The sequence below is a fragment of the Mus musculus genome, chromosome 7 (genome assembly GCF_000001635.26).
Source record: "Mus musculus strain C57BL/6J chromosome 7, GRCm38.p6 C57BL/6J".
In the NCBI taxonomy this organism is placed as follows: domain Eukaryota; kingdom Metazoa; phylum Chordata; class Mammalia; order Rodentia; family Muridae; genus Mus; species Mus musculus.
The window spans coordinates 30,616,526-30,629,662 of record NC_000073.6 but is presented as its reverse complement, the minus strand read 5'-3'; the positions used below and the strand labels follow the sequence as shown (position 1 = coordinate 30,629,662).

The following is a 13,137-nucleotide window of genomic DNA, read 5'->3' as shown; positions in this document are numbered from 1 at the left end:
CATAGGCAACCACTCTGCCAGAGATCTCACATAGCTAGTTATATTTTCTCTCTCCGAAATCTGATGAACTCTGTCTCTCCTTGCATCTGTCAGTTTGCCTCCAGGGACCCAGAAGTCCCACATATCCCTTCTGCCCAGCAATTGGCCCATGGCTTCTTTACTGACAAATTAAGAACCAATTGGAGAACAGGACCTTAGCATCAGAACACCTTACAAGAACCAACTTTCTCAAGTTGCGCTCTGTCTTCCACAGATGTGTAGTGACATGTGCATCTTATTCCCCACACATGTACATACATACATGCATACATACACACACATACATGTATACATACATGCACACATACATACATACATGCATGCACACATACACACACACACAATTTGTTAAGAAGATGATATGAGGGAAACTTCAGAGGCCATGCTACTTTGAGGGAAGAAAGCAGTTCTCTTTCACATCACCATTTCCTAGCCCTAACTGCCCCTCATTTGCATACAAGTTTCTGTCCATTCATTCAGTGGAGTTTATAATCCAAAGCCTCAAATGAGGTAAGAAAAGGAGCCATCTATAGGCAGAACATCCAAACTAATGGGAGGAAGAAGTGCAAAAGATAGGGGAAGGAAGGGACTGGAGAGACTGCTCAACAGTTAAGAGCACTGACTGCTCTTTCAGAGGTCCTGAGTTCAATTCCCAGCAATCACATAGTGGCTCACAAACATCTGCAATGGGGTCCAATGCCCTCTTCTGGTGTGTCTAAAGAGAGCGACAATGACAGTATACTCACATACATAAAATAAATCTTAAAAAAAAAAAAGAGCTAGGGGAAGCCAGCCTGTATGCTTAAGGACCAGCTAAAACTAGGGTGCCTGAGCTGCTGGGAGCAAGGAAATGGGAGGTGAGAGTCATTTGTAAGGACTGTAGTTTTAGACTAGTTATGCCAGAAGCTGAGGAATGAGTTCCGGCTGAGTGGGAATAACCGAAGTGGTAAAGGCATCCTTCGGGCAGAGGGTGCACAGTGTGGAGCAGCAGGGAGCCTGAGATGCAGGAAATGGACCTACTATAATAATCCAGGCTGAAGGACCTGAAGTGCATCCAGTGAAGGAGGATTCTGGAAGTGTTTTAAAGCCAGAAACACACTGGATTGTTTGATAGGTCTGGCAAACTATATGAACATTTTCAAAAATTCCATGATAAGAATGGTGGCACACGCCTTTAATCCCAGCACTTGGGAGGCAGAGGCAGGTGGATTTCTGAGTTCGAGGCCAGCCTGGTCTACAGAGTGAGTTCCAGGACAGCCAGAGCTACACAGAGAAACCCTGTCTTGAAAAACTAAAAAAGAAAAGAAAGAAAGAAAAAAAAAAGAATGATACTGTAGCCACTTTCCCCATGGATCTCTTTCCATCAGACCCAAGGTTGAATTCCTAAAGTTTCCTCCAATCAGTACAGGTCTCTCGGCTGCCTGGATGTGTGAACAGTGATCTCTGGGGATTGAGAATAGTAACGAGCAGGCAGTGGTGTCTGCTACAGTGATGGATGAGACTGTAGGAGAGACCACTTCATTTTTCACCTTCTAACAACGCTCTTAGGACCTAAGAAGGCAAGGTCTTTGTGTTTTTTTCAGCAGTGCCTTAAAAAAAAAAGATTTATTTATTTATTTTATGTATATGAATACACTGTATCTGTTCAGATGGTTATGAGCCTTCATGTGGTTGCTGGAAACTGAATTTTTTTTTTTTTTTTTTTTGCTCACTCTGTCAATTCTGCTCACTCAGTCCCTGCTTGCTCCGGCCCAAAGATTTATTTATTATTATACATAAGTACACTGTAGCTGACTTCAGATATACCAGAAGAGGGCGTCAGATCTCATTAAGGGTGGTTGTGAGCCACCATGTGGTTGTTGGGATTTGAACTCAGGACCTTAGGAAGAGCAGTCAGTGCTCTTACCCACTGAGCTATCTCGCCAGCCCCCCACCCCTTTTTTAAAACAGGGTTTCTCTGTGTAGCCCTAGCTGTCCTGGAACTCATTCTGTAAACCAGGCTGCCCTCAAACTCAGAGATTCTCCTGCCTCTACTTCCCAAATGCTGGCATTAAAGGCGTGCACCACCACTGTCCAGCTAGCTATCTTATGAACTGAATTATGTCAATCCAGAATACAGGTTTTGTGTGTAAAAATTCACTCTAAAAAGGGCTTGGTGCTACACCAAGATCCCAAACACCTAGTGTAATCACTGGAGACCTAATAAAAACTTTCTATTAACTTAAACCCATGTCAGCACTTTAATCCCAGCACTCGGGGAGGCAGAGGCAGGCAGATAAAAATTCGAGGCCAGCCTGGCCTACAGAGTGAGTTCTAGGACACCCATAGATAGATAGATGAGTTTCCAGGGCTACACAGAGAACCCCTATGTGGATGGCTACTCTCAATTATCAACTTGACTATATATAGAATGAACTATAATCCAGAAACATAGGGAACACCTGTAATCCGGACTTGAGGCAGGAAGACAACATGCCTGTAATCTGGACCTTAAGGCTGGAAGACACAGGCTTTTGATCCAGACCTCTAGGAGGAATGACTCCTACAGGTCTTGAAGCACACTTTTATTCTGGGCCATATCTTCTGCTGGAGGCCTATATAAGGACAATGGAAGAAGGGACAGGTACTTGCTTTGCCAGTACTTCCTTTGGAGCCTACTTCTTCTGGATTCCAGTTTATGCAGAAAAGCAGCAGAAACAGCAACCCTCAAGGATCAGAGCAATTCACCACATTGCTTCCAATTATGATGATAATGGACGAAACTTGAAACTGTAAGCCAGCCCTTAATTGTTTTCCTTTATAAGAGTTGCCATAAACCGGGCGTGGTGGCCCATGCCTTTAATTCCAGCACTAGTTAGGCAGAGGCAGGCGGATTTCTGAGTCTACAAAGTGAGTTCCAGGACAGCCTGGTCTACAAAGTGAGTTCCAGGACAGCCAGGGCTATACAGAGAAACCCTGTCTCGAAAAACAAACAAACAAACAAACAAACAAACAAACAAAGAGTTGCCGTAGACATGATGTCTCTTCACTGCAATAAAACACAAACTAAGATTGTCTATCCCGAAAACCCAAATAAATAAATATAAATAACTTTCGAATCAAGGCACAGGGGTAAACGCTTGTTATCCTAACACCTAGTAATCTGTGATCAAAATTTCGAGGCCAGTCTGAGATATACAGCGAAGTCCTATTTCAAAACACAGATTATCTGTGACACTTTTCCATTCCCACTCTGAAGACAGTCTTATGCTTTTCCCTCTGGGAAGGACAGGCAGGTGATAATAACCCATAATTGAACGTCAGGTGCCTTTTAAGAGCAAAGTAAAATCTCGATTGGCCCAGCAACAATAATAAGCAGAAATTTAGCTCAATAGGAGGTCGGGCTTCTTCGGAAGTGGGCGTGGCCAAAGCGGTTTCTGGGCACGCCTCCCGAGGCCAATCTAGCAGCCCGGAGGACTCAGCTCGGCTCCTCCTCTCGCAGCTTCCGGCCAGTCGGAATTCCGCTTCCCGTCTGACATTGGCGTCTTTGCTAAGGGTCACATTGAAGTAACGCTACTCCGGGACAATCTTTAGGTGAGTGTGAAGGGTCGGGATCCTGGGGGAACCTTGTCCGTTGCAGAGAAGCGCCCCGGGGCTTCCCTGACGCCAAGCAGAAACTTCCGGCGGCCACGGGTCCGGTGTCCTGGAGCTAACCATTATAGCCGCCTTTCTTCATGATGGCTAGGTCGCTTTCTAAGCAGTCCCTATTACTCCATCCTTCAGCCCTACAAGTCCCCTTTGATAGCGTTGGGGCTGGAGTGTGAAGCGCCTTACCCGTGGCTATAAGGCAATTCGGATTTAGACCCAGTAAATTGGACTGTGGAGCTTTTAGTTGCGAGTTCACAGGCGTGGCCACCCGCGTTCCAAGGCCGAAGCCTGTCGCCTTGACTCGTGTCTTTCCCCTCAGCGTCATCTTTGATCAACTCTCAAAACTCGAGATATTGTCCAAAATTACTTCCGACACTGAGTCTTTTAAATCCCCCGTGCCCACCTTGCCTCCTTCAATGAACCTGCCCAAATACCCCACTTGTTTGGACTACTTCAGTTGACACTGGCACCTCTGTGGTGTCAAGGTCCCCCAGATGCTCTAGAGACAGTTTCTCTCAGGTCTGTTGATATTGACTATGTCATCTCTTCAGACATATCAAAGCTGAGAGAAGTCGATAAAACTCAAGGAGCTAAAGTATTTGAATGATTGGGGGGGGGGCGGTTTGCGTGGGGTTCTAATCGAATTCCAGTATTTACTTCCATTAGGAATGGAGGCAGCAACGTCAATAGATTTGGTAGCCTGGGCCATTGTCAGCAGGCAAAATCACAGATACCTGACACATGCCAGTTACAAGAGTCACAAATCTTCAGTCATGGTTACCTCCAGTTGTACTTTACTTGTTAAGTCCTTTGAGCTTTTTTTTTTTTTTTTTTTTGGAGCGGGGTGGGGGGGGACACATCTTAGGCAATCCCACAATGCATTTAGGCATATTCTGAGCAAAGTTTGAGTTCATTGGACCTCAGATGAGTGTGTGACGCCAGAAAACTAGCCGGTGACACCAGAAAATCCTTGCAGTGTTTTTGCTGGTGATGGATGAAGCATTATCACTGGGTGCTGTGTGACCTTGGAAAGTCATTTAGACACCCTGTCCCTTGTGTAGACAACAGAGGTAGCAATATCTTTTAGAGTGGCCATGGGGTAGGTATGTATAGAGTACACATAGTATGTGCTGTGCACACAGTGAGCGTTAACTGGAATTTAAGGATGAAGATTGGTTTTGCCAAGGAGACCTCTGTCCAACCCTACTGTGGCTTCTGTACTCAGATATATGGGTTTTCCCTGCCCTTCATCTTTCTGTGTTTGTGAAGAAGGGGGAGATAATGGTTTATTCACATTCAGCCTGTTATTCTGCTCTGGCCTGACATCCCCACACCCAGCACCTCCAGAATGGTTGCCAACATTCCCACTCTGTTTGCATCCAGGAGTCAGGATGGCTGAAGACATCAAGACTAAAATCAAGAACTACAAAACTGCCCCCTTTGACAGCCGCTTCCCCAACCAGAACCAGACTAAGAACTGTTGGCAGAACTACCTGGGTAAGCAGAGTACCATAGTGGGCCTGCCTGGGTCTCCCATGTACCTCCAACCTCAGAAAGGAAGTTGGGGAGCAGGGACATGTGCGTTCCAGCCTGGTTTCCTTCACTCTGGACGTACCCTCTGGAGGGCCCGACCCCTCAAACTAGCTCTCCAGGTCATAAACTTTGGTCTCAACAATAAATTTTTTGAAGAATATAATTATACATGTATATATGAATTACATATACATCTTATGTGTGTGCCACATACACACACAACATACAAGTAAATACAGTATGTAAACAGTTGATTCAGGGGCTGGTGAGATGGCTCAGCAGGTAAGAGCACTGACTGCTCTTCCGAAGGTCCTGAGTTCAAATCCCAGCAACCACATGGTGGCTTAACAGCCACCCGTAATGATATCTGACGCCCTCTTCTGGTGCATCTGAGGACAGCTACAGTGTACTTGATATATTAATAAATAAATCTTTAAAAAAAAAGTTGATTCAGACATAGTCACAATCCATGGATAAAAATGAATATTGCCAGTACTCTGCTCTCAGCTTGCTTTGGGCCCGGTCTTAAACACTGTCCCTTTCCTCTCTCTTTGCTAGAGACATTTGGGGCCCCTGCCTTACTTGAGCCCATGAGACCTTCCCTCAACAAAGAAAAACAAAAAACAAAAAACTAACCATTAACAAGAATTAAAAACCCCGCTGGTACCTGTCCTGTCTTCCTCAGATATGATCAACACTACCTTCCCCTTCCCTAGCCCTGTCTGGACTTCCATAATTCTGATATATGCCCCTCATACTTTGCTGTCATTCCTAGCTCCAGAATGTTCTATATAACTGCCCAGGTCAGGCGTATATAGCTCTTTATGGTGTACTTGTAAGTTTGCATTCCCTCTGTATGTATAAGCAATCTTAAAGCAAAAAGCATTTGTGGATTTTCCTCTGAAATGTGCTTAGTCGGGGTTGATTTGGAACCTCTTTTCTTCACAGACTTCCACCGCTGTGAGAAGGCAATGACGGCCAAGGGGGGTGATGTCTCCGTGTGTGAGTGGTACCGGCGTGTGTACAAGTCCCTCTGTCCCGTGTCATGGGTATGTGCCTCCCGACGGGACCCTTGGGTGGTCAGGTAGGGAGGTAGCAGAGACGAGTATGGCTAGTGAGAGTTCACCTCCAAGGGTCAAGCGAGGACCAGCCATGGAATGTCACTGATCCCTGCTCAGTGAGGGCCCTTAGCCCAGGACCACCCTCCTTGCCCATGCACTGAAGAAACACAGGCTTGGGCTGGGCAGTAGTGGCCCACGGCTTTAATTCTCAGCACTCTTGGGAGGCAGATGCAGGCAGATCTCTCTGAGTTTGGGGCCAACCTGGTCTACAGAGCTAGTTCCAGGACAGCCTGTGCTATACAGAGAAACCCTGTCTCAAAACGCCGAGGGGGAAAAAAGGCCCCCAAACACGTGTCTTAAAATCAAAATGTGCTATTTAATTTGGTGTGGTGGTAGCACACCTGAAACCCTAGCACTCAGATCATGGTGGGCTACTTGAAAACCCTATCATGCTTTTAAAAAGTGAGAGTGTGAAAGAGAGAGAGAGGTTGTACAGCATCCATGTCTGTGCTAGTGCCTGTGGCAGTAAGTAGAGGGTTTGGGCCTGGACTGGAGTTAGAGATGCTTGTGGGCCACCACGTGGTTGCTAGGAATAGTCTGGGTCCTCAGGAAGGGCAACGGGTATGCTTAAATGGTGGGTCTGCACTCCAGCCTCTCAGACTAGGTACTCTGCCCCTTGATTTGCTTTGGCCTCTGGGGTGCTGGTTGCCAGACAGAGTCTTTGTCCTCAAAGTTGCTCTGTGGTCAAGAATGACCTTGAACTCCTGAGATTCCACCTCAGCCTCTTGAGAGCTGGGGTTACAGGCGCAGGCCACCACACCGTGTCTGAAGCAGTGCTGGGATGGACCCATGCTCCCTGCCTGCTGGGCAAGCAGTCTATCTACTGGGCCACACCCCCAGCTGCCATTTGGTCCTGCTCTCCCCCTCCCACCCCCCCCTGCTACCCGTCTTCCCCGCCCCCCGTTAACTATGTTACAGAAATTTTAAAACCATGTTTTTAAATCATTTTTATTTTGTTCCTCTTTTGATGGCTATATTTAAGATACCTTAGTTATACTTTATTTTGTCTTATTTGTGTGTGGGTGTTTTGTCTGCATGTGTATCTGTACACCACATTGCTGGTCTGGTGCCTGCAGAGATCAGAAGAGGGCACTGAATCTCCCAGACTGGAGTTCTGAGCCAGCACAGGCATGCAGGCCCTCATGAACAGCAAGTGCTCTTAAACTCTGAACTTCCAGCCTGCCCCATGTCTCCAGCCTCTGGGTTTGTTGTTTGTTTGCTTTCAAGACAGGGTTGCCGGGTGTGGTGGCACACGCCTTTAATCCCAGCACTCGGGAGGCAGAGGCAGGCGAATTTCTGAGTTGGAGGCCAGCCTGGTCTACAGAGTGAGTTCCAGGACAGGGTCTCTCTGTGTGGCCTGGGCTATCCTGGAGCTCACTCTGTAGAACGGATCCCACTGCCTCTGCCTCCAAATGCTGGGATTAAGGTATACACCACCACAGCTGGCTTTTTGGGTTGGTTTGGTTTGGTTTGGTTTTTGTTTTTTTGAGACAGGGTTTCTCTGTGTATCCCTAGCTGTCTGGAACTCACTCTGTAGACCTCAAACTCAGAGAGCCACCAGCCTCTGCCTCCCAAGTGTTGGAATTAAAAATGTGTGCCACCACCACCTGACTGTTTTTTAAAAATTTTATTGATTATATGTTGAGGTGTATACTTTTGAGTGTGGTGCTCACGGAGGCCAGAGGAGATGGAGCCTTTGAAGCTGGCTGGAGTCACAGGCAGTTGTGAGTCTCCTGCTACGAGTTCTGGGAATGAACTCTGCTCTTAGCCAGAGTCATCTCTCCTGCCCATCTGTAGGCTTGTTGTTATTTTAGGATTCTTTCAATTACATGTATGTGTGTGTTGGGGTGCATGCAGGCACCTGAGGTGGCCAAGAGGGTGCCAGGTCCTATGGAGCTGCATTTATAGGCATTTATAAGCAATTGGACATCGGTGCTGGAAAAGGAACTCCAGTCCTCTGCAAGGCACAAGAGCAGCAAGTGTTCCTAAGTGTTGAGCCATCTCCCAGACCTCTGTGTGTGTGTGTGTGTGAGTGTTTAAGGTATTTTTAATCTTAGTGTACTGTTTGTGAGGGCAAAGGTCAGTACTTGTACTCAGCATTTGAATCAGTTTGTCCAGCCATCTTTTGTTTTCCCTAATAGAAAATGTTTAGTTTTCCTAACACAAACAAACAAACAAAAAACTTTAGTTTTTGGTGGGTTTTTTTTGTTTGTTTGTTTTTTGTTTTGGGGGTTTTTATTTTTTGTTTTGTTTTGGTAGAATTTTTAAAGTAACTGGATACAGGTCCTTTTCTTCCTCTCTTTCCTCTTCCTCCTTATCTTTCTTCACCTATGCTCCTGCTGCTGCTGCTGCTGCTTTTGTGTGTGTGAGTGTGTGTTTGTGTTTGCAACTTTATGCAGATATGGCCTACACTCTGTATTTTTTTTTTTTTTTTTTTGAGCAAGGTCAATGGCTCAACCTGGCACTAAACTTACTAGGTAGCCCAGGCTGGCCCTGAATTCACCATAGTCTGCCAGCCCCTCCCTCCTGAGCTAACACACCTGGTAGTAGTTTTGGGGTTTTTTTTGTTTGGTTTTTTTTTTTTTTCTTTACTTGGTTATTGGGTAGCCTTTATCATCAAAGAATTAAAAAAAAAATCCTCAGCTGAGCATGATGATGCAGTTTGATGATGCAGTTTTAATCCCAGCACTTAGGAGGCAGATGCAAATGATCTCTGAGTTCTAAGACAGCCTCCTCTACAAGAGTGAGTTCCAAAGCTACACAGAGAAACACAAAAAAAAAAAAAAAAAAAAAAAAAAAAAAACCAAAAAAAAAAAAAACCCCAGCAAATCCTCTATGCCCTTTAGCTGGGCTTGGTCAGTGGGGGCAAGAAATGTTCTTCCCTCTGTTTCCATGATTTCTTCCCTGTTTTGTTTTTGTGAAGTTAGACTACTAAGGTAAAGAGTAATTTGCCAGAGGTCAAATGGTCATTGTGCCTTGTCCTAGGTTTTGTTGAGGTTAGTGTCTTGAGACAGAGCCTCATGTGTTAAGCTCACCAGATAGTTGAACCTCTGATCATTTGCCTCTACTTCCTTCTTTTTGTTTGTTTGGTTGGTTGGCTGGTTTTTTGGGTTGTTTTGTTTTTTGTTTTTTCGAGACAGGGTTTCTCTGTGTAGCCCTGGCTGTCCTGGAACTCACTCTGTAGACCAGGCTGGCCTCGAACTCAGAAGTCCGCCTGCTTCTGCCTCCTGAGTGCTGGGATTAAAGGCGTGCACCACCACGCCTTGCTTTTTTTTTTTTTTTTTTAGAAATTATTTATTTAATATACATGAGTACACTGTAGCTGACTTAAGACACACCAGAAGAGGGCATCAAATCTCATTACAGATGGTTGTGAGCCACCATGTGGTTGCTGGGAATTGAACTCAGGACCTCTGGAAGTGGAGTCAGTGTCCTTAACCGCTGAGCCATCTCTCCAGCCCCACGCCTTGCTTTTGTCTCTACTTCCTAAGTCCTGGGATTGTAAGAGTTCTGCCATGCCTATGGCTTCTTTGTCTATATTTTGGATTAGTGTTTTTTGTCTGTTTGGCTTTGGGGGACTCGGGGTTTTTTTGGGTTTTTGGGGTTTTTTTTAGATTTTTAAAAATTCATTTTTGGATATGACTGTTTTGCCTGCATTATGTGCATGCACCAGCTGGATGCCTGGTCCAGAAAGGTCAAAAGAATGCATTGGATAGCATGGAAATAGAGTTACCACTGGTTATGGGCCACCATTCTGGTACTGGAATCCAACCTGGGTCCTCTGCACAAACAGCAAGTGTTCCTAACCACTGCGCCATCTTTCCAGCTCCTTTGGTATGCTCTACATGCTCATTTGAAAGATTTATTTATCTTTATTTTTATGTTTGGTGTTTGGCCAGTTTGTATGTCTGTGAACCAGGTAGATGCAGTGCCCTCACAGACCAGAAGAGGGCAGGAGATCCCCTGGAAATGGAGTTACAGACTGTTATCAGCGGCCATGTCTGTGCTGGGAATTGACTGAGCAACAACAGCCAGTGCACTTTAATACAGAGCCCTCTCTCCAGCCCTTAATTAAAAAAATAAAAGTAAATAAATAAAAACTTAGGCTGGGGGTAATGACGCAGACCTTGCCAGCACTTAGGAGGTAGACACAATGGATCTCTCCGTTTGAGGCCAGCCCGGTCTACAAAGTGAGTTTCAAGACAGCCAGGGCTAAGTAGAGAGATCATGTCTTAATGACACCCTCCCCACTCCTCCCACCCCCTCAAGAAAACCTTAATGGTAAAGCCAGTGCCTGAGAAGTTACAAGAGAGCTATGGCCAATGAAGTCAGTGTGTGGGATATAGATGAAGCCGACCATGGGAAGGTGCGTCCTGTTCCCATCCCCACTGCAGCTGGACAGACGTGCTATTGTCCCAGAGCTGGCTGCAGACGTGACAGCGCTCGGTGCTGGCACGTGGTCAGCCAGTAGGTTTTCTGCAGGGTGTTGCTGGTGTGTAAGCTGGTCTAGTCCCTTGTGGTAAGAATGCAGGCTCCATTGTCCATGCTTTTACCTGCCAAGTCAACCTCTCATTGATAAATGTGAGAGCGTGAAAGGGCTCAGTGGCTGAGGGTGCTTGCTGCCAAGCCTGATGACCTGAATTGGATCCCTAGAACCCACGTGGTAGAAGGAGAGAGCAGCTCTTCAGTTGTCCTCTCTGTCTCTCCTCTCTCTCACACACAAACACACACATTGACAATTGTAATAAAAACAGAGATCACGTATAGCTAGGTTGGCCCACCAATGGTATTAACTCATGGGGATGTTAACAGTTTGATGCGGGCCTTCTCATCAGCATCTGTGATGAACACCGAGATCCCTCTTGTGTGTGCCATCTTTTGGCACTGGACTACACAAGCTGGTTTGTGCTAGATCATAGACCAGCCTCATTTTCTGTTAAATGCCTAGTGTCTTAGATAGGCTTACTATTGCTCTGATGAAACACCGTGACCAAAAGCAAATTGTCAGGACAGGAACTCAAGCAGGGCAGGAACCTGGAGGCAGGGGCTGATGCAGAGGCCGTGGATGGGTGCTACTTGCTGGCTTTTTCCTTGGGCTTGTTGAGCCTGTTTTCTTATTGAACCCAGGATGATCAGGCCAGGGGTAGCCTTACACACAGTGAGCTGGGCCCTTCCCCGCCATCATTAATTAAGAAAATGCCTTATAGCCAGATCTCATGGAGGCATTTTCTTTTTGTTGTTTGTTTGTTTGTTTTTGAGACAAGGTTTTTCTGTGTAGCTCTGGCTGGTCCAAACCAGACTGGCCTAGAACTCAAGAGATCCTCCTACCTTCGTCTCCTGAGTGCTGAGATCAAAGGCATACAACACTACACCAGCTATGGATGTGTTTTCTTAATTAACGTTCCTTCCCCTCATATGACTTTAGCTTGTATCAAATTGACATAAAACTATCCAGCACACCCAGGTTTGTTTATCTCTTCTGATAGGCAACATACAGTGTTAATTTTGGTTTTCAAAACAGGGTTTGTCTGTTTGGCCTGTAGATGAAGCTGGCCTTGAACTCACCTGCCTCTGCCTGCTTTGTGCTGGGATTAAACACAGACACTACCATTGCCCAGCAAATAAGTAAATCTTTAAAAATACTGTTGTAGCCAGACAGTGGCAGTCAGCACTCAGGAGGCAGAGGCAGATGGATCTCTGTGAGTTCATGGACAGTCTGGTCTACAGAGCAAGTTCCAGGACAACCAGGGCTAAGAGAGAACCCCTATCTTGAAAAACCAACACACACACACACACACACACACACACACACTGTTACACTATGTGTGGGTATCTGTGGGTATGTGCATGAGAATGCAGATACCCAAGGAGACCTGCAGGAGGTGTCAGGTCACTTGGCTCTAGATTACATGCAGCTGTGAGGGTGCTTGGAGCCAAACCAGGTTCTCTGCAAGAACAGTTACCGGTGACCCTGGGTTTCCTGCCTATTCTTCCACGGGCTGTCAAGTTGTATAGTGTAGTGACTTTGTCTTTTTGGGTCACCTGATTCCCTGGGACAGTGGTGGTCACAGGAGACACCTGTGGTCGTCTGTTGGTCACATGCACTGGTGGGCAAAGTGGGAAAACAAGTCTGCCCTGTGGTGTTGGCGCAGGGGAAGTTATACCACTTGTCTCTTACAGGTCTCAGCCTGGGATGACCGCATAGCTGAAGGCACATTTCCTGGGAAGATCTGACCTGGCTCCGCCCACCTCTCCTCTGTTCTTTGTCTTTCTCCCCGGATAGAAAAGGGGGACCTCAGCATATGATGGTCCTTACCCTGGGACCCTGAATCATGATGCAACTACTAATAAAAACTCACTGGAAAAGTTTCACATTGTGTGTATTACACAGCTGGACAAGAAGGCCGGGTACCCGGCCCAGAAGGGGCCTCACGGTGGTTATCTTTCTTGTTTTTAAAATGAAGGGTAGATTTCTTTGTAAAGATTTATTATTGTGTGTGTGTGTGTGTGTGTGTGTGTGTGCACGCACTTGTGTGAGTGTGCCTGAAGGGACCAGAAGAGAGTTGGGCTTGAGCTCAGGGAACCAAACCCCAGTCCTCTGCAAGAACAGCAAGTGTTTGGCTGCTTTATGTGCATGTGTACAGTGTGGCAGCTCACAACGGGTATAACTCCAACCCCAAGATATCTGATGCCCTCTTCCAGCTTCTGCAAGCACTGCACACACATGGAACTAAACAAGGGTCCTCTGGAGGAACAGCCAGTACTCAGAACCACTGAGCTGTCTTTCCAGTCTCTTCTACTGGAGTGGATGGTCACA

General features: G+C 46.2%; 1 protein-coding gene across 2 annotated transcripts; it reads left to right on the top strand.

The window, feature by feature from the left end:
• The first annotated feature begins 3,548 nt into the window (after positions 1 to 3,548).
• On the top strand, positions 3,549 to 12,692 carry Cox6b1 (cytochrome c oxidase, subunit 6B1). 2 transcript variants are annotated; one of them, NM_025628.3, is made up of 4 exons: positions 3,549 to 3,612; positions 5,050 to 5,163; positions 6,148 to 6,248; positions 12,501 to 12,692. In NM_025628.3, exons 2-4 carry the CDS (start codon positions 5,058 to 5,060, stop codon positions 12,552 to 12,554), a joined length of 261 nt encoding a protein of 86 aa, NP_079904.1. In that variant the 5' UTR covers positions 3,549 to 3,612; positions 5,050 to 5,057; the 3' UTR covers positions 12,555 to 12,692. The 2 variants fall into 2 exon arrangements, 1 of the variants encoding a protein (NP_079904.1); NR_157092.1 differs by lacking the exon at positions 6,148 to 6,248.
• The last annotated feature ends 445 nt before the right edge of the window (positions 12,693 to 13,137 follow it).